The 22,327-nt window shown below is 37.9% G+C and overlaps 2 protein-coding genes across 2 annotated transcripts in view; one reads left to right on the forward strand and one right to left on the reverse strand.

Moving 5' to 3' along the window:
- The window catches only part of scfd2 (sec1 family domain containing 2), a 154,167-nt gene extending 139,415 nt beyond the window's left edge, over positions 1–14,752 (forward strand). Inside the window, exons 7-9 of the mRNA XM_051874650.1 lie at positions 5,149–5,283; positions 11,351–11,470; positions 14,391–14,752. Coding sequence (XP_051730610.1) covers positions 5,149–5,283; positions 11,351–11,470; positions 14,391–14,483 — 348 coding nt within the window. The 3' untranslated portion in view covers positions 14,484–14,752. The remainder of the gene's footprint in view (positions 1–5,148; positions 5,284–11,350; positions 11,471–14,390) is intronic.
- Positions 14,753–16,198: 1,446 nt separating this feature from the next.
- Positions 16,199–19,272, reverse strand: rasl11b (RAS-like, family 11, member B). Its single transcript, XM_051874653.1, has 4 exons — positions 18,965–19,272; positions 18,792–18,848; positions 18,615–18,691; positions 16,199–17,528 (listed from the first exon to the last, which is right to left on the reverse strand). The coding sequence occupies exons 1-4, from the start codon at positions 19,074–19,076 to the stop codon at positions 17,040–17,042; spliced, it is 735 nt and encodes a 244-aa protein (XP_051730613.1). The 5' UTR covers positions 19,077–19,272; the 3' UTR covers positions 16,199–17,039.
- Positions 19,273–22,327: the final 3,055 nt, after the last annotated feature.

Below are 22,327 nucleotides of genomic sequence, written 5' to 3' on the forward strand. Positions count from 1 at the left end.
TCGGTCCTCAGCCAGCTGAGAGGCTCTTCCTCGCGGTGCCATGCGATGGTACTAGACGCTCGGTGGACGGCGCGATCCTCCTCCACCCCCTGGCAGCCGGCAATGGCTCCTCCGGCTGAGGGCAGCCGGCAGCTCCTCCCCCGTTCCCTGCTCCTCCCCTTCATGGCGGACGGCAGCAGGCTCCAGCCCACGGCGAATGGCAGCAACTCCTCCGCTCCCTCTCGAACGGCAGCCACCCCACCTTGACCCAGGAGCACGGCAGCAAGCTCTCCGTCCCACCCGATGTATACTCGCTCCAGAACCACCACCTCGGGCAGCCACTCGCGGTCTTCACTCTTCCGTGCTGCCCGACCTCCTCAGCACCGTGATCCTCCTCAGCAGCGAGGGCTTTCTGACAGCATGTCCCTCCTTTCTCCCAGGTTTCGGCACCAATGTAACACAGTTCGTAGATACGGGAAGAAGGAGGCGGGAACCGGCGAACGTTAAACACAACATTAATACAAAATAAACAAATACAAAATGAAAGTAAACAAAATACAAAACGACACCAACATAATAAAACACAACGTAAAATCCAGGCCTGGTCCTCTCTCGTCCTTCACTGTCGTCGCTCCTCCTTTTATGCTTCCGGAGCTCCTCCGTGAGAGATGCGAGACCGGTACTCACCGGCCTCACGCCGTTCCCTCACGGCTCTCGCCCCGCCCTGCTCGTCACAATTTCATATTAATTTTTTACTGGATATTTGATACTTGATCAAATAAATGCAGATTTTCAAAAACATTTAAAAAGTCATATATTGTATACAGTATACACATTTTGTTGTTACAGCCTTATTCCAAAATCGATTAAATTCATTATTTTCCTCAAAATTCTACAAACAATGCCCCATAATGACAACGTGAAAGAAGTTTGTTTGAAATCTTTGCAAATTTATAAAAAATGAAAAACTAAAAAAATCACATGTATATAAGTATTCACAGCCTTTGCTCAATACTTTGTCGAAGCACCTTTGGCACCAATTACAGCCTCAAGTCTTTTTGAGTATGATGCTGCAAGCTTGGCACACCTATTTTTGGGCAGTTTCTCCCATTCTTTTTTGCAAGACCTCTCAAGCTCCATCAGGTTGAATGGGAAGCGTCGGTGCATAGCAATTTTCAGATCTCTCCAGAGATGTTCAACCGGGTTCAAATCTGGGTCTGGTTGGGCCACTCAAGGACATTCACAGAGTTGTCCCGTGGCCACTCCTTTGTTATCTTGCTGTGTGCTTAGGGCCGTTGTCCTGTTGGAAGATGAACCTTCACCCCAGTCTGAGATCCAGAGTGCTCTGGAGCAGGTTTTCATCAGGGATGTCTCTGTACATGAACATGTACTCTGCTGCATTCATCTTTCCCTCAATCCTGACTAGTCTCCCAGTTCCTGCCGTTGAAAAACATCTCCACAGCATGATGCTGCCACCACCATGCTTCACTGTAGTGATGGTATTGGCCAGGTGATGAGCGGTGCATGACACTTGCTATTCAGGCCAAAGAGTTTAATCTTTGTTTCACCAGACCAGAGAATTTTGTATCTCATGGTCTGAGAGTCCTTTAGACGAGCTGTCATGTGCCTTTTACTGAGGAGTGGCTTCCGTCTGGCCACTCTACCATACAGGCCTGATTGGTGGAGTGCTGCAGAGATGGTTGTTCTTCTGGAAGGTTCTCCTCGCTCCACAGAGGAACGCTGGAGCTCTGTCAGAGTGACCATCGGGTTCTTGGTCACCTCCCTGAAGCCCCTTCTCTGCCGATCACTCAGTTTGGCCGGGCGGCCCACTCTAAGAAGAGTCCTTGTGGTTCCAAACTTCTTCCATTTACGGATGATAGAGGCTACTCATTGCGACCTTCAATGCTGCAGAAATTTTTCTGTACCCTTCCCCAGATCTGTGCCTCGATACAGTTCTCCTCTCAGAGTTCTACAGACAATTCCTTGGACTTCATGGCTTGGTTTGTGCTCTGACATGCACTGTCAACTGTGGGACCTTATTTAGACAGGTGTGTGCCTTTCCAAATCATGTCCAATCAACTGAATTTACCACAGGTGGACTCCAGGCAAGTTGTAGAAGCATCTCAAGGATCATCAGTGAAAACAGGATGCACCTGAGCTCAATTTTGAGTGTCATGGCAAAGGCTGTGAATACTTATGTACATGAGATTTTTTATGTTTTTTATTTTTAATAAATTTGCAAAGATTTCAAACAAACTTCTTTCATGTTGTCATTATGGGGTATTGTTTGTAGAATTTTGAGGAAAATAATGAATTTAATCCCTTTTGGAATAAGGCTGTAATGCACATTTCCGGATGCACTGTAAATAACATGATACTGTATACTCAGATAGTTTGCTGAGATGATTAAGGGATTTGGATATGAGTTGGGCATGATTAATCCATGTTAATTTTCTACATATTTATTTATATTTATTTCTATATATATATATATATATATATATATATATATATATATATATATATATAAAATATACACTCCTGAACAAAATCTTAAGACCAGGGGAAACATTACAAGTATTCGCATTTTGCACTGCTGGATCGTAACTAGGTTGTAAGTACTGCTTCAAAATGCCAAAAGAAGAAACAGGAGCAAGAGACAAAAAATAGAGAGTAGGCAATTTATTTAAAACTGCATTTAAACTCAAACAGGCTGTTCATCAGCTGATCACAGGCAAATAATTTTGTGTTGGCGTAAATGCAATTAATTCAATTGTTTTGAGTTTCTAATAATTGTGGTAGTGGGTTCCAAAATGACTCTTTAGATGACTAAACATGACAAAGTGCATATTCACTTATTGGAAATGTGGGTGTTTTCCTTTCAGGCTGTGTATTATGACTGAGGGCACATATGTGTGTGTTTATTCTGTGTTGTTTTCTATCTCTGATGTGTTTTTGACATGGAGTTTAAAGGCCAAATTTGAATTCATTTCTCATTTATATGTTCCTATTATAAGTAAAGTGTCTCTAAAATGTCATATCTTCCCTTATATGGGCACATTTAAAATGGGAAGGGCTGTTAATAAATGGCAGAGTTTCATCACTCATTTACGGTAAAAGCAGAATTGTGATGTAATTGTCAGTCATCTTCTTTAGAAATGCCTAGAAGTGCTGTTTCTACAGGTACACTCATGTGTCAGGAGAGGAGAGATGAGTCAAATGAGTTAGGAAGATGCAGAAACCTGAAAGACAGACTCAAGACAGCACAGGTGATTCTTGAAAGCCCATTAATGTAGGTGTGGCTCTGTGCGAGGGAGTTTGCACGTGCGGAACCAGGCATCATGGCCAGGTATGAAATCTTTAGCCCCAGGTGCAGATTTCAGGGAAGATTCATGAAATTAACACACACTTAAGAACTTTGTGTGATTACTGGAAATCTGCATCTGGATGTGTGAAGTTGAGCAGGTCAGGTCATGTCATGTCAACCTTCTGGAATGCTAGAGAATTTCATGGCATTCATAAACTCTCCAGTTCCATAAAAAAGGGTATGTGTTAAAGTAATGTGTTTTTCAAAGTCAAACTTGACACTGAGGGACAGGGTGGGCAAATATGTTTTTAGACCAAACATGTTATAAATATAAAACTATTGCAGACAGAATATAAGAATAAAAGGTTTGCCAAACTCAAAACAAAAAATGACCATGCTTATATTTACTGATATGGAAATAAGCAATATTTTGACTTCTAAAGCCACTTTTTGTGATGTCTATTCAATGCTTTAATTCTCTGCCACAATGATGTATATGAATTATTTTCAATTGCCTTTTCCTAGCATATGTTAATATATGCACATCACTGTGATTAATTCAGTTAGTTAATCAGCATATCATGTAGTTAATTGTATATTAAAACTTTGAATCAGTTGACTGCCCTAGGAAAACACATTGAGAGCTGCTACGTTTTCTGCTTCCTTTTAGACACACCAAAATACAAAGACACATCTGTTTAACATGTATGCACCTCCTTTTTGTAACACTTTCACAAACAAACACCCAGACAGTGTTAATAACTTAGGCTGTTAGATCAGGATCCGTGTTGAACCCAGTAAACTCCATTTTTCAGCGCAGCGTCAATGTAAGTTAAACAGTAGGGGTTGATTAGAGTGGCCCGAGGCTGTACGTTCATATTCAGGGAATCCATGAATCATCACATTACTGTGTCTTCAGTTTTACTGGCCCCCGCTGATGCTGTATATGCAGCAGATAATAACTGTCCTAAACAACCCTCACTTTTAAACCTGCTTTTGTCAGCTCCTACACTCACTCGCTACGCAGGAAACAGAACATTACAGGAACACCATGATGGGGAAAAAATGTAGCTGAAAATGGGAAATATAATTTTTCAATTTTCCAGTATGGCAGCCCACACTATTGAACTTGTTTCTTTCTATCATCTTGCTATGTTCTTTTTGTTGAAAAGTAAATTGCTTGTGAATGATTATGGGTTTCACCAAACAAAGAAAAATAACAAGACAGCATGGATTTTGTTTTTGAGAGTGAGAGTTATGTCCAAAAAAAAGTTAATTGTGTACATTCAGCACACACATGCTTAGGTGATGGCTCTGTAAACTGTAAGCCATTGTTTTAATATAACCCACAGTGCCATCTGTCCTAGTAGTCAGAACAACAACTGGTCAGCTTTATCTTTTACAACTATGGTGTACCTCAAGGTTCAGTACTGGGTCATCTCCCTTTTCTTGTTTTATATATTTATACTATATATTGCTCTGTGAAAAGAGCAGTGTTTTAGCAGGTCTATTTAAAATTAGTTTTCTTGTTTGTCACTGTAAATGATGCTTACGTGCTCAGTTGCACTTTTTGTCTCATTGTTATTCTCTCATATATTTTATTACTTACAGTTGTAAATATGTACCTCATGGGGTTCTCTTGAATCAGGCCTTTTCTTCGAAACGAAAGATTGTGCTTTTTGCATACTAATAGGCCAATTTAAAAACAACTTATGCTGCGGGGTACCTGAGAAGTGTTTGTTAGTGGGAGAACAGGCTTTTCTTCCCAGTATTTTTTTACATAATTCCTCAAATTTTAGCATTTATCCAGAAATGAATCTGATAAAATAAGCTATTTTTTGTTTGTTTGTTTGTTTATGTAGGCAACATACCGGCCATTGCTTAAGCAGGTGCTAGAGGAGATCTTCCACCCAGACAGACGTGAATGCCCTGATGTAGAGCACATGTCGGGGGGACTCACTGACCTTCTCAAGACTGGCTTTAGCATGTTCATGAAGGTAACTCACACTCAAACATACTGCTCCTTTCAGGCTGTTTAAAGTCTTTATTTAATCATGAAAAACTACACATGAGTAGAGAAAGTTCAGAGTCTTGAGATTTAATTTTTGACCTTGTTTTGTTATATCTTATAGTGCTAATAATTTGTTCATTTTTGTCATTTGTTCATTATTTCAATTCGGTACCCACTGATAGGCAGCTGCTTTCAAATAGCTCCATGCTTATTTGTGTTCATGCTCTGTAGTCTAAAGAACTTGAAAGGTTTCTAATTACAATGCAATTTGCAGCTTTGAGCGCAGCATTGAGCACAGAGTTTGCCCGCTGCAACTGCAATTATTGACAGCTTCAGTCATTAAGGGAGCGCTCTTTGCTCGCTTTCTGTATATAATCTATTTGCAATTTGAATAAAATCCACATGACAACACTACAAACTTTGATTTGAAGCAAAAAAGTTTTAGAAAATCAGACACAAAGACAAAAGTACAAGACTGTGTACTGAGAACTACAATCCCATGAAACATTGCGAATAGCATAATCAAATTAAAATGGTGGCGAAATTAAAAACTATTCATTTACAAATATTGATTATATATATTTATAAAACCGTTAGTTCCTCTCCTTGATTCTGATTGGTCAATAGCTGTGTTTTATTCACGATACCACTCTTAGCAACGTAAACTGTATGTTCTCAATTGATATTGTTCATTGAAGCTTACTGTATTATGTAGAACAGTGTTGTGAGAGAAAAATTGAGTGAGCGAGTTTATTACCTGCATTCAGATTTAGCATTTTCCTTCAGGTCAGTCCTATGTTCATAATAAAAAATCTGTTTAAATGTCCGATGTATTATCTTGTCCTTTTAACAGTTATGGGGTTTTCCCGTGACTGACAGCGCTAGTCAAAGCATTTGTCAGTTGCGTCTTGTTCCGTTTTCAAAACAATTCAGTCTTTTCAATATAAAAGTCTTTGCTACTGACTGACACACTCATAAATACAGTCTTTGCCGCCATCTAATAGCGTAATAATGTAACTTCTGTTGCTGTTCACGGTCAGGGACTATTTTTTCCAGCGGAAGGAAGACTCAGCTTCGCGACGTGCCTAACAACACCCTTCAGCCGTGACTTATTCATGATACAGCACAGCCTCTCGTACCTTATTGCTTACATATAAACAATATATTTTAAGTTTATTGCAAAATATGCATATATATACAGTCAAACCAAAAATTATTCAGATATAATTTTTTATATTTTTTTACTAGTGGGTGCAGGACACTATAGTTCATTTATGTAAGTGAGGATAGCAAAATAAAGTAAACTGTGACATATTATACCCAAAAATTCTTCATACAGTGGATTACCAGTAAAATTGATAAAAATTTGGAACCAAAAATTATTCAGACACTTTGACCTGACCATGTTTTGCTTAAGTGTTATCTGACATAATTAAGATACATTTTTTCTGACACAGTTTAACTCTGAGATCTTTTCATATTTTATTACCATTTTTTTAAACTATAATGAATAAACTGTAATAATTAATGAAATGTTCAAGGAGTCTGAATAAATTTTGGTTTGACTGTACAAACATTTAAACATTTTGAGAGCGTAAAGAGATCGACTCAATTACATCATTCGCAGTGCTTCATTGGAGTGGGTCGAGCTAAAGATCTATTTTCGCATGTGTTGCTTTTTTCGACTCTGATTGGTGTAATATTCTGTACAGCATCATGAATAATGTTGTTTTTTGCCAGGAATTCCCCTGATAAACACAATTATTTAAAAAATAAGCTGAAATAATGCGGGTTGACTGCTTCAGCAGAAGCAAATACCATGGAATAACAACCTCGTAGCTCACAGTCTATCTGTTTTTAAAGTTATTGTTTAAAATAAATTTCCATTTGTAGAAAATGAATAGAGTTTTTACTTCTGGAACCCGACTGTTGCGCACTATAACACACCTCGGAATGTCGTGACTGACCAATCAGAATCAAGTATTCCAGTGAGCCAAGTAATAAAATACAATATAGGGTTTATGTGTTCTTCAAACCATCACATGTATTTTCAGAAGAATAAAGTAGATTTATAATGCAATGCTAATCGATGTAGCCTTTATTACAGTATAGAATACTATAAAATTACATTCTATGTTAAGAAGCCACATCAGATCACAGATTAAAGTTGTTTCAAACACTCAGCTGAAGTTACATAGTGAGTTTGAAGCAGAAGTGTATTAATCTCATAAATTGTAGTGTTTTGATGCTGTTCTTAAATTATGCATCTGTTGCCTGGAATGATTATCTTATGACAATTTTTTTTTTTTTTTTAATCCATGTACGATCATTTGAATGTTTGTTTTTTTAAAGATGGGGGACGTTATTTGATGCAAAGTCAGAGAAGGTAAAGTGAGAAGTTTGATCAATAAATGAGGGATTAAAATGGTGTGAATAGAAAGGCGTCAGTAAAGACAAAAGAATGATAATGACAGCATATCCCAGCCAGAGAGGTGTGAATGTGTACAGGGGAGGCAGAACATGAATGGGGTAGATTGCAGCACAAGACAATAGACTGAATGGATGCTTAGAAGAAGTGAATAAACATCAGTTAACAGAGTTTTACAGATTCTCAGATTTTGAATAGGCCAGACTTGTGGCTTTAAATGCCTTGGCTTTCTAGACTGCAACAAGGCCATTTACATATGTTATGTCAAAAATATTTCATGAAAATTATTTTCTAAACATTTTACAACACATTTAAGCCTTTAGAACTATTTTTCTTTATGATTGTAATTAAATAACAACAAACTGCCTAGTGTATTCTTTCAAATAACACCACAAAAATGCTTGTAGTCGAAAGGCTTCATGAACTGTACATATTTTAGTTTTGAGTAAGTTGTTTTTTGAGTTTGGGTACATAGCAGTGCTGTGATCATAAACTTCTGCTTTTGAGTTATGCTGAGCCTGGTCAACGCCTCTATATTTAATCAGTTATAATGTCAGTGTGCTTAAAGCATCCATACTAAACTGCTCACTGGCACATTACACAGATAATTATGTGTAATTTTTCTGTGAGTGTGTGCACTGAATATGTGCTTATATTTAAAGCTCTAGAGTGATGTGTCTGTGGTGCATAGATTTCATCAGTTTCATCAGTTTTTGGATCTTGTATTGACAATGCAAGAGGTGAGCACTCTGTAAAGTCTACTCCAGCACATCCCAGAGACTTTCAATGAATCTAAGGTCTGGACTCAGAGGTGCCAATTCATGTGTGAAAATGGAAAGAAAAAGCTACACACTCCATCAATTAGGGGTAGAAGAACATGTTGCTAAACATATAACATGCTAGAAACATAATAATAACAGCAATAATGATCCAGTCATAGACTCTTAAGCATTTGCCTATTTAAATCCAAACAGTGACCTTTTTTTTGTCTGGGCAGTGTATAATTATATAATATATAATAATAATATACATTTTTTTCAATCGTAGTCTTTATACTGGATGAATATTGTTGGTGTTACAGGGCTTGAATTGAAAATCTCAGTACTAAATTGAGTTATTTTTCGCTGCTTATTGTGCTTAAACAGCCAAATACACACAAAAATTATGCCAGTCTTGGTGGGTATTCACATAAACACAGTCAGTTATGTTTTAAGTGAATGTAAACAGTTGAGGAAAAACATTCATGTGTAACAGTATAATGGATCCGTGTGTCAGGCCTTAAAGTGACAGCAGCCTAAAATACCTGCTGCCAAATTATGAGATAATAATAAAAATATCTATATGGCCATTTTTCCCCATGGTATCTCTGTCAAAATTATGGCCAGTGAAAATGCTGAGTGGCTAGTAACTATTGAAAGCCACTAGCCACAGTGGCTGGTGAGCAAAAAAGTTAATGTCAAGCCCTGCATACAGTATACCAACTGTAAAGTTATATATAGAAAATTTCAGATGCTTGATTGTTTATCATCACGAAATGTAAACTAACTAGCTCTTAGCTGCTGAATGTGACTATAAAGCATTTAGAAGAAAAAAAAAACAATGTGTAAAAATAAAATGTACTTGATTTTTAAGCAGCTTTCTGTCCATCCACCCCTTTGGAAGTCTGTGAACCCTCTGTGTCACTGTTTGCATTATTTAAATTTTCTGAATGTGTTTAGGGGGTATGTGACTTCATTTGTATGCTTAATAATAAGTTAATCAGAAGATGTTTCTGCCTGAAAGTCGTCCTCTTGCTCTCTCTGTTCTCTCTTAAATGTGTGCGAGCACGTTTATACTGATACACATGGACATGCTGTGTGATTGCCTCCTCTGGGATTAATGTGTGAAGCCGTCCTTGTGTTTTCATGCTGTTGTTATTCACTTTGCAAGTATAGAACATATTACCTGATAACACTGATAAACACCCACATGCATCTGGAGTGTGTGAATTCATGACGAAATAGTTAAATGAAATGAAGAAAAGGCTGAAGAATCCTCCAAGAATTAACAAGGTCTCTCTCTTTATTTTTTCTCTGCACACATTTATCATTTATTACCAAATACATTTCTTTTTATCTATTCATCCTTCTCTCTCTGTCTATATTACACATGTTTGTCCATGCAGGTTTAAGGTCCTGAGTTGCACGTGGCGGCACAGCCCCACTCCTGAGATCCGCCCTCCTGGGTGTGCATCCCTAATTGCCTGATTTTTATTCACCACTCACTTTTTCTTTCAGCCAATCAAAGGCCAGCTCTCTGTCCACTGGACCAGGCACAGACAGCAGCTCCCCATGTGCCTGAGCCAAACTCACTCCTACAGTGCATCTGCATGTGCGCGACAGCGTGCTTGTGTCCATATGAAAGTGTGTCCAGGTGCCGTGTGTTCTGAATGATATGCTCCTGCTGTGACTGTGAAAGTGTTTAGTTTTGACCCAGGCCTGTAGCCGAGCTCTGAATTGTATAATACATACACACATTTAGTACAAGGGATGTGCAAAATTGCATAATTTAATGGTCTAACTTAGGGAAGCCCCATGTAATTACGATAGATTTGTGTCATCATGTTTCTTGGGGGTTGATCACATGAGACACATTATTGTGTTAAAAAACAGATGGACAGCAAGCATTAGAATGGATGATAACACAAGGTCTGATTTATTTTTGACTGCCATTTTAAAACACAGTGATCACAGGTGAAATGCTGGGGAACAAAGCATTGTGAGACAAGGCAAAAGCCGTAGACCTCCATCTGCACATGTGCATAGACCAATATTTAAAAAAAAATAATAATAATTGATGGTCAGACAGATATTCAACAAATAAATAGGCTAAATATCTTTTATAAATATATATATATATATATATATATATATATATATATGTGTGTGTGTGTGTGTATATATATATATATGTGTGTGTATATATATATATCCAATATGTATTAAAAGTCATTTTATTTTTATTTTATTTACACCGAATATGTATAGTAGCTAGGACATTGCTCACAGTAGGCTGTTTCCTGGCCGTCTGACAGTAATTGTCTTGAATTGTATTGTTGAAGGCAGAGAATTTGTTACGAAACCAGTGTTTTGATGGCTGTAGCAGCGATGCCATCCACTTTAAAGCACAACTTCCAAAAATATTAAAAGGAAAACATACATTTGAAAAAAAGACTAGATAGACTAGTCGACCTCAGGTGGACTTTAAATTGGTTAAAAAAGTTAGCGAGGAGTCAGAGCAAGAGGTATTGATCATGGAGCTATTGTGCTCAAAAGCCAATACATAAAATAAATAAAAGATAGAGGAAGTACAATTGAATTAGCTGATTTGTTGAATGCAAATCAATATCCTGAATTTCAAAGATCTTTAACTTCTTTATGCTCCACATTTAAAGCTTGACTCAAAGCCTTTAAGACCCTTGGTCTGAAATATTTTATACCAAGCAGTCTTGTTTGTATTACTTCAGTTTACTAATTTGCAATTCAGCAGCTTAGTTAAAACTGCAGCTGAAAACACAAAGCAAAGTGAAACTAGGGTTATTGTTTAGTTCCTGCTTATGTTCTCTGTTTATTTCCTTTCCCTGCAGGTCAACCGACCCCACCCAAGTGATCATCCACTCTTGTTTCTCTTCCTGGTGGGCGGGGTCATGCCATCGGAGCTCCGCCTCATTCGTGAAGTCGTCTCTAGCCATAAGTCAGGCACTCAGGTGGGGGTCACACCATTTTTTATTATTCTTTATCTATTACAATACCGTTCAAAAATTGGGGGTCAGTAAGGTATTTGTTGTTTGCTTTTAAGAAATTAATACTTTTATTAAGCCTTAATGGCTTATGCAATCCTTCGAAAAGAGATAGCAAATACCATCTCAAATCTCTTCATATTAAGCTTGATTTATAGAAGTATATCCACATACATGAATTAAATCGATCAAAATTGACAGTAAAGACATTTCAAATGTTACAAAAATTCTATTTCAAGTAAATGATGTTCTTTTGAACTTTCTATTTATCAAAGAATCCTGAAAAAAAATGTATCATGGTTGCCACAAAAGTATTAAGAAATGTTTCTTGAGCAGCAAATCAGTATATTAGAATGATTTCTGAAGGATTATGTGACACTGAAGACAATTTCATAGTAATGGCTCCTGAAAATTCAGCTTTGCCATCACAGGAATAAATTGCATTTAAAAATGTACTCAAATTGAAAACAGTTTTTTTAAATGGGACCTATTATGCCCCCTTTTACAGGATGTAAAATAAGTCTCTGATGTCCCCAGAGTGTGTATGTGAAGTTTTAGATCAAAATACATGACAGATAATTTTTTATAGCATGTTAAAATGGCCACTTTTTGGGGGTGAGTAAAAACACGCTGTTTTAGTGTGTGCCCTTTAAATGCAAATGAGCTGCTGCGCTCGCCCTAAGAGGGCGGAGCTTCAAGAGCTGATTCTCCAGGAGTCAGTCAGGACGCACTATAATGACAGAAACTGTGAATATATGCTGCATGGAGATAGAACAGGTATAGTTTAGTTCAATTACGGTTATAACTTATATTGTCTTCTTGTTTTTATCCACTATATTAGTACAAGCCTGTTTACCGATGAGATTTATAACGTTTATTGTACTTCACACAAAATATGAAGCGACTGTTTTCATTCTAGAAAATCACTGTAAGAGCTTAATAAAACACAGTGCAAGTGTGCATTAAAATATTATCCATAAACTCTCTCTCTCTCTTGCATTATCATCAACATACACGGCGAAGTACACAGAAACACTCGTTACAACTAACAGAAAACAAATATATAAATACCTTATGCCATTTCGGGTTGTGCTTAATAAACTGGTAAACTTTATATCCTTAAATCAACTCTGATGAACTGTAATAAAGTGCTCTCACCTTCATTACTGCCGTATCCAGTATCACTCTGGAGACTGTAAGTTTACAGTTTACTGATCTATCCTTAAGTAACAAATTTTTAGCACAACCTCTGTTTTGTATTGTCCCTTTGTATTGACATTCGTTCAGAAAGCAGTCCAGTGTGAAATGATTCGCGCAGACATAAACGAATTTCGGTAGAGTTGAGGGAGCATTTTCTTCGAAAACAAAATGAATCCACCTCGTCTTCAGCGGCTCAGATTTCGGGATTAAACGGAGAGAACTATGTGGATTAATCCATCCAGCTACAGAACACCTAAAACGCTTGGGAGACATTCTCTTCAGTGCAGCAATGGTGGACTGTACAACTCGCTGTGAACTCGCTTAGGGCGGTTCTTTGTTAAAACGGCAGTGTCTGTCAATATTCGTGGGCGGGACCATCCCTAGGTGAGTTGTTTCAAAAACCTTTAAAAAAAAAAAAAAAAACTTTCAGACCCCCAACATTTAACAGTATTGTATATGAAATATGAACCTGGATAACATGCGTTCAGTGTTTTTTCTGTTGTTGAAATGATACCTATGAATCAAAAGTTGACCATATGAAATGAAAAAGCACTAATCATGATCTATACCATTATGTTTGTGTTTTTAATGTATTCTTTGTCTGTTCCTCATCACTCTTGTATTCATTGGGTGCATTTAAAGGACCCCACATCTCTCTGTCTCCTCCTGTTTTTCTCTGTCTCTCTCTCTCTCTACTTCTCTTTTTCTGTATCATTTACTCAGACTTGATTGGAGTGTGTGTGTATCTGCACTCATGTGTGTGAATGAATAGAGATGTAACCGGGTTGAGTCAGTATGAAAGGAGTTTTGTTGATCAAAGTTTCATGTCATGAATAAATCAAACATAATGAAAGCACAGAGTGGACCCTTATGGAACAGAAAGCCCACACATAGCCTGACCTAGGCCCACAGCTGTGCTAGTGTGTGACAGAGACTCACAGATGGGAATTTAGGGTGTCATGTACTAATGAAGGTGCACTAAACTTGACTAACTTAACAAGATATCCAGGGGAGTGACAAGGAACGAGCGTTCTGTAAAGCCCTTTTGAAGTGATATTCTAAATGAAGGTCTCAGACGAGCCAAATCATCTTCATCTATCACCAACGAATACAAAGCATGTACTTACCTCAGCACATGCGTCAGCAGGTGCAGTTATATGCTGCTCTATTCATCTTCAAGACCTGGTTAATAACATGCAAGCTAATAATCTTGCAGAGCCAGACTTTTGACTGTTGCGTCTAGTCTGGTCCACTTTGCAGAATTTTGTATTATGACCAAAAACTGCACACATAGATACCAATTGCCCCCATACATGTTTTTTGTCTTGTCTTGTTTGTTTCTTTTTTTATGTTTTGTTTTGTTTTGTTTTGTTTTGTTTTGTTTTGTTTTGTTTTGTTTGGTCTGGTTTTGTTTTGTTTTGTTCAAAGAGGTGTATTTATATAGCACTTTCATACAGTTTGAGGTCACTTTTTTTAAGAAATTAAAAAAAAAAATGTTTTTCTGTGATGGGCAGGTTTAAGAGTAGGGGTAGTGTAGGGGGATAGAATGTACAGTTTGTACAGTATAAAAACCATTACGCCTGAATGTCCTCACTAAAATAGCAAAACAAACCTGTGTGTGTGTGAGAGAGAGAGAGAGAGAGAGAGAGAGAGAACTGTCTAATCTATTTCCTTTGTCTTTTCTCAGGTATTCGTAATGTCTACTAGGCTGCTGAGACCTTCCGATGTCCCTCACTTACTCTTCAACACTGACAGGCTCAAACCTGATATTGGGGTGTGAAGGCACTGAACACACACACTTCTGGCTGCTGAACAGATTCTATCCAACATAGTTTGCCATTTGTGTGTCAGATGAGTTTCAGATGTATCTGATCAAAAAATCACACATTTAAAAAGGTTTAATGATATATATAACAGACTCCTTGCTCCTTGTGAATTCAAAAACATCCCATTCCAATATTTTCACATTTTGTTGTATATGACTAATGACACTGTCTTACATCCAAAGGTTTTATTTCCCTTAAATAAAGCCTTAATGGTTGGCCTGCTCATGTGTATACAGTTTGTGTGTTCAAAAATGTTTGTTTTTTTTCACACAGTGTGTACAGTGTGTACAAATTTAGTCATATTTCACTAAATGTTTTCATGCCGTTGCCAGATACAACACATCCTGCAGTTCAGTTCTTACAATCAGCCATGTGTTGATTCTCACAGGATCTTCTCTCTTCATCCTTCACTCACTTCAGTGCTGTTGGAGAAGTGACAGATGGGGAGAGGGCAGAGGTCAAAAAAGGGTGGGGACATCTTTTACTCTCTCACACTTAACACTTTACTTAGCTATCTATAAAGAAGCATACTATAGACCTCTAATGTTTATTTTATATTATAAACTAAGTAAAATTATTATATAGCAAATATTTTAAAAATTGTTTATGAGGACACAAATGTGTATAATGACATGGGTATTACAATGTGAACATAAACTTTCTGGTTTGTTTTTGTTTTTTTTAAAAGGCAAACATTTTCTGTGATAGGTAGGTTTAGGGGTAGGGTTAGTGTAGGGGGATAGAATATACAATTTGTACAGTATAAAAATCATTACGCCAATTAAGAGTCCCCATAAACCACATATGCATGTGTATGTGTGTGCGTTTATAAAGAGATATTTTCCCAAATTTTAGCTAAGTAGAGGCAAACACTGTAACCTCCATGCTTCTACATGTGTATCTCTCACTCTTAGAAGATTTGAGTTTGTTTCGCATTTGCCAAAAACGATTCCCCCAGCAGGTGTCTAACAAACACCTGAAATTAATTATGTTCCTCCAAATTCCATTTTTTACACCTTTATCCTTCTCTTCACACACACATGCATAGCTTTATTTGTTAAATGTTTATTTAGGGTCTTGGTAGTTTGTTCTCTTTTACCATGTGGAAAACTTCAGCATTAAAAATGTGTAGTATAGCATAAGCTAAGAATCAGAGGTTCAATGGTTTGGGATCAGTAAGACTTTTTTTCATATTAAGGAAGACCCTTATACTTACCAAGACTGCATTTATTTGAAAACTGTTGTGCTGCGTAATAGTTTTGTGGGGAAAGTCATACGTTTTTTTCAGGATTCTTTGATGAATAGAAAGTTCAAAAGAGCAGCTTTTATTTGAAATAGAAATCTTTTGTAACATTATGTCTTAACTGTCACTTTTGATCAATTTAGTGTGTCCTTGCTGAATAAAAGTATCACTTTGTTAAAAAAAAATAGTGTATATAATATGAAAGGGGTGGTTACATTTTTAGACAGTTGTATCATACACTGATAATATAGACGTTGTAAACTGGCCTTATCTCTCAAGGCTCCATTGAAGAAAATTCAGCTAAATTAATTTAGTATTGAATTTCATTGTGTGTCCAATCGCAGGTCAGTTTAAACAGGATGAATGAGTGTACAGTTGTATGATTTGGTTGGATTTACAGTGTGCTTAAAAATTCAGAAACAAGTATTTTTTTAAAAACAGCTCTTTATTTCCAATCACAATCAAAAAACATAAATAAATAAATCTGAGTTTCAGCCCTTTGGCTTTTTTAAAGTGCATTTACACAGAAAAAAATCTTCTACTCCACTATAAAAAAGTGGCACAAAGCACAGTTTTACACAAAACCAGGAGAAACATTCTGGCCTTGTACACAAAAGTAGGGCTGTAAGAGAGACACACACACTCTCTCTCTCTCTTTTTATATGCTTAGCTTGAGTGCCTTGTCCTTTAACAATGCCTGCATTCAGCCCGTAAAAGCCTTGACCACAAGAAGGAACAAAAAACTCACTCTCTCCCATGCCTTTCAGAAAAGCAATTCTTAAAATAGTCTGTTTTGCGGCCTTCACCATCTCTGTTACCAAGAGAATTGCGTCTTAAAAGTTTCAAAGGTAAGGCAGAGTGTTAATAGTGTTTGTATGTATCTCCATCAGTTCCATTCAGTCATTTGGTCTTTGCACTCTCCCTCTTTAAGGCGCTACAACCACGTCTCACAGAATCCTGCTGTGTCCACATGGATATAAGTGACAACACGAGTGTCCACCAGCACTGGGAAGGTCATGTGAAAATGTAAGCATTCACCAGACTCTGCTTGTTTTTTGTTTTGTTTTTTCAGCGACCATGACGCAATCAGAGGTCAAGTTTCAGGGGCCTCTGTTTGGAACCGGTCTGCTGATCATCAACGGATCTCGGGAACATCCAAGAAACGAGATCTATACATTCAGCATCGCTGCTCTTGAGATCTTTTCCTCTCCTTAGAGCTTCCTCTCTCTTAATCGTGCACTTTTTCCTGCTGGTTTTCAAACCCTCTTCACACTGAAGTGACGGTCCGGACCTTGGCCGACAGCACCTGTTTGAAGCGCCTCTTCAGGTCTTGCATGTTGGGAGATTTGGGCCTGGGAATAAGGGGAGATCTTTTCTTCTCTGTTCCAGATGAAGCTGCATTGATGGGGGTCTGAGGCTGCTGCTTGGCCAGATCCACGCATAGTCTGTGGAAGGCACCATGAACCTGGCTGTAGTCCTCGCTGGTGGATACCTCGTAGAAAGAGCAGCCCAGCGCTGAAGCCAGCAGGGGACCTTCTTGAGCATCCACACGCCTCACGTGGAGAAGATCAGCTTTATTGGCCACTAGGATGATTGGTAAGGACCTATCCGTATGAGTGCGGCTAACAAGCTGGTGGAGCTGGCTAATGAGATCAAAGCTTCGGCAGTCGGTTACGGAATACACCATAACTACGGCGTCCGCCCATTGAATAGAGTGAGACATCTGGTCAGTGCAGCTCAATCCATTAGCGTTCACCTGAAGAAGAAAAAAAAACATTTGTCAGTTATGTAACATGTCTGGTTAGTCTACTCCTTTTCTTCAGAATATAATGTATACTAATGAGCAGAGCTTTGCAGGTGATAATATGTACAGCAATGCTAATTGAGAACTTTATGCTGGAAAAGTATCATTTGCTCTTGGCTACGATTGTCGTTACACAAAACTGAGATTTAGCCGGCTAAACTTATAGTCTTTCACCCTAGTCCAAAAAGAAAAGGCATTTTGTGGTTTTGGACGACTGCCTGGTTTAGGAAAAGAGCCTTGCATGCCAAACTTGGCACTAAAATGTCTGACTAAAGACATCTTGAAAGACGTGCCCTGTAATTGAATTAAAATCCATTCTCTAATTTTGAAAGCAGAGGGATAATTTAGATGGGCTGGTCTACTGTAACTGTTCTGAAGTGCTTATTCATATCCCTAAACCAGCTGAGCCCTGCTGAAGCAGCAAAACCTCCCAACCGCTGCTACAAATATCCCACAGCGCTGCTGCGAATCAAAACTCGATCAAATTCGTTCAAAACTCTGGACTAGCAGAATACAACAGCTTAATTTTATGACGGTTATATCAAAATCTTATTTTCAGCCGTTGTAAAAACGTTGTAACACATGGAATTACAATAAACGGGGGGTGGGGTGTTGGACATAATACCACTAAATAAATTGTAACGCTTTAGAGCTTGTAATACATCACGCAGCGATGTCAATACAGCAACACCACGCGAACCGCTGAATCATTTTAACCGGTTCTTTGAAACAAAAGAACCGATTCTATTTTGATGGAATAAATCAAACTTATGTCAAGCTGCAGTACATGAACGCGCTGCCCCCATATACGAGTGCAACAGCAGGCATCCCGCTGGCCAGTTAACCCCGAGTGTTAAACACAAACCCGGAAAAACACAAAGGAAGCGCTAAAAGACAAAAGGCGAAGGTATGCGCTCATTCTACACTTCTCACCCGTGAAAAAGCAGCGTGGGAAAGATGCTCTGAGAGCACATAACGGTAAAAAGTGACATTCAGTCGCATTAAGAACGGCTGTGTTCCTGTATCGCGCATACTTACTTGAACTCCAGGTGTGTCTTGAACTTGAATGGCCAGTTGTTCTCCGTCTATCTGCAGTTCTCTGGAGTACAGGTTGCCTATAATGCAAAAATGCAGAATTAATACATTTGACAACATCACTAATGAGATTAAACTGTGTTTACTAAATCAGTTGTCTTAGAAAGATGAAGAACTTACCGACGTTTCTCTCGTAGTCACCAATAAACCGCTTAGTGAGGAAACGAACCACCAGAGCTGCACAGGGAAGAGGCAAGAAATATAAGACACGAATCTACAATAAATTAGTTTTTGTAATATTAGATTATTATTATAATAGGCAATATCATAAATATTAGGTTCCACAAACGTACCGGTTTTGCCGACCCCACTTCCGCCGATCACTGCGATTTTAATGACCCGGTTGGACGGGCATTCGGCGCTCGGGTACTCCGCAATGGTGGACATGTTCTGGATGAGACGCATTTTAGCAAAAGAAAGACAGCCTACGATGGCAAAATATGACGAAAAATCCACAGACACCGTAAAAGTAATGTCAGAATCGAAGTTAGCCGACGGCGTAACAAGCAAATGTGGACTTTCAATGATATAATAGGTAAATAAATCCAAACTCCTACTAGCTGACCACACCAAGACTGCAACTTGGTTTACTGAGCCGAGACTGGAGCTTGGGTTTATTTATATACAGCTACAGATGCGCTCGGCTCTGATTGGCTACTGCAGACAACGGTCACATTCCCTCGCCCCACCCACTACTTAACGAGTATGCGCGAGCTGTTTGAAAGAAAGACCCGGTTCACCCGAGTAAACTGACAGTCGGTTCGGCGGAACCTGCGCTAACACATGCTGAGGAAGAAAATGAGATGTTGTTTTACAAAACTAGCCACCTAGCCTGTAGAAATTATTAAACGTGGAGGTTTTGAATGGGGTTTGATCCTGTGATTGCTGATATCGGTCAGTTGTAAATGAGTGACTTCAAACGCGTGTAATGAGAATGTTATCTAGTCTCAATGATCTCTAAGCGCTTAATGTGTCACTTGCAAAGTGTGTGTTGTTTTTCTTTAGCCTAGCCGATGAGAATAAGCCATTGATCAGCATCCCCATAGACTCGCCTCAGGACCTGTAAATAAATAAATTATACTCTCTCTCTCTCTCTCTCTCTCTCTCTCTCTCTCTCTCTCTCTGAGTAATATATTTACAAATAGGCAGCTAAATGCATATAAATTCACACTTAAATTATTTTCCATTTTAAAGTTTATTGCCATGATTTTTTTTTTTACATAGGGTATTATTGTGATAGCATGATACACAGTAAAAGCATGTGCATATTTTATTTCCCATATCACATAAGAATGTATATGCATGGTAGTGTTTGTTGTATTATTGTATTGTATTATGTTCTCACCATCTGTATTTTCCTAAATCTGTGTATTCTGCAAAATAGCATATTTCTAACCAGAGCTTATTGTGCTAGCTCACTGTTAGATTGACCATTAAACATCACAAGTCAAAATGTTTGACATATTCAACCATGTGTTTACGTGACCTGCAGTTATGAGACTCCGTGTACAGCCAAAGGATCTGTCATTGATTTAGGCAGGGGAATGTTTTTTTGTCTTCATCCAGAAGCTCAAAAGCAAGAGAACAGAGACCATTTATCTCTCACATATTTAATGGTCCTGCAACCTGTAGGAGTATTAGCACTTCTGAGCCTGGGGTTCCCTCTGGAATTTCAGACTGATTTTTGGAATAGTTGTTTTCGAATTATGAGTACAATAAGCTCTGAAGTAACAGACTTTTGCATTTTGTTCTACAACATAAATTGCACACATTGACAGTCATACCTCAAATGTGAGTTTTTTTACGTAAGGACTACAAATACCACAAAACAGTATCCTAAAAACACATTTGAGATTCCTGAGGAAACCCAAAGCGAATTATCCTTCCAAGTTTGCCAAATTGACGTCAGGACTGAACGGCTAGCTCTTTTTAGTGTACTCACCAAAATATTTAATTGATGACAAACATTAAAGGTGTAATTCACCCAAATTGAATTTTATTCACCCATTTTAAATTTGTATGACTCTTTCTTCTGTGGAATATTTTAAAGGATGTTTTAACTGTTTTCATCCACACAATGAAAGTCAACAGGGTCCAAAACCACACTGAACCTAATTGATTTTCATTGCAGACAGAAAAAAAAAAAAAAAAATTGTTCCATAGAACTGTTCCTTTAATTTGGATTCGATGGCAAGTGTGTATTAAGTTTTTGGGCATCCCACAGTGTGTGTGGGTGTGCTTTGGTGTCTTCAGCATGTTCTGACTTGTCTTGGTCCCTCAGTAGTAGTCGGGGGGAGTGTGTGTCATTGGGGGATGCTTACTGACATCTCAAAGAAGCTATTGACCCTGCCCCCAACACCCTACACATACAGAATGCTAAACCCATTCTGAGTACACCCATATGTACATACAGACAATTATCACTGCTAGTAGTTTGTGCAAGTGTGTGAGTTCTATGATCATGAAATGTTCATGTCAGACTCTATGAGAGTAATTGACACATTGCGTAAGTGCTTTTCTCTCTGAAGTCTTCCTAATGTTTGATCTTGCATCGTTCGTGTTTAATGTCATTGTGCTGTAGCGTTTTGAGGTTTTTGTCTCATCAGGTTCAGAAGATCAAAGTCTAACCTTGTTTTTGAACATGCACTCATCTGCGTCTCATAATGAATATTTTTGTCTCTCACCTACTAAAGCTTCTTGATTGTTTGTGTGTGTATTGTTAAAAGAGAAAAGCAAATTTAAAGTAACAGTTTGCCTAAAAATGAAAATTTCATCATTTACTCACAAAAACCTGTGTTATTAACTAGTAAAAACTGTTTTCTGTAATTGAAAGAAAGCTGAAATCAAATAAAATATAAATATTAGATGAAAAACTTAAACCAAAATGAGAAATGTTGCCTTGGCAAATTACTTAAAGGGTTAGTTCACCCAAAAATGAAATTTCTGAAATGTATTACTCACCCTCATGTCGTTCCACACCCGTAAGACCTTCGATCATCTTCAGAACACAAATTAAGATATTTTTGATGAAATCCGATGGCTCAGTGTGGCCTCCATTGACAGCAAGATAATTTACACTTTCAGATGCCCAGAAAGCTACTAAAGACATATTTAAAACAGTTCACGTGACTACAGTGGTTCAACCTTAATGTTATGAAGCAATGAGAATACTTTTTGTAAAAACAAACAAAATAATGACTTTATTCAACAATATCTAGTAATGAGCGATTTCAAAACACTGCTTCATGAAGCTTCGAAGCTTTACGAATCATTTGTTTCGAATCAGTGTTTCGGAGCTTGAATCAAACTGCCAAATTCACGTGATTTCAGTAAACGAGGCATCATAGGTGTTTTGAAATTTCATTGGTTCACCACTGGGGGGCGTGACTTTGGCAGTTTAATACACTCCGAATCACTGATTCATAACAAAAGATTTGTAAAGCTTCAAAGCTTCGTGAAGCGGTGTTTTGAAATTGCCCATCACTAGATATTGTTGAATAAAGTAGTTATTTTGTTTTTTTTGGCACACAAAAAGTATTCTCGTCGCTTCATAACATTAAGGTTGAACCACTGTAGTAGTCACATTAACTGTTTTAAATATGTCTTTAGTAGCTTTCTGGGCATTTGAAAGAGTTAATTATCTTGCTGGAGTGCAG

This window comes from Ctenopharyngodon idella, chromosome 20 (assembly GCF_019924925.1).
Source record: "Ctenopharyngodon idella isolate HZGC_01 chromosome 20, HZGC01, whole genome shotgun sequence".
NCBI classification, from domain to species: domain Eukaryota; kingdom Metazoa; phylum Chordata; class Actinopteri; order Cypriniformes; family Xenocyprididae; genus Ctenopharyngodon; species Ctenopharyngodon idella.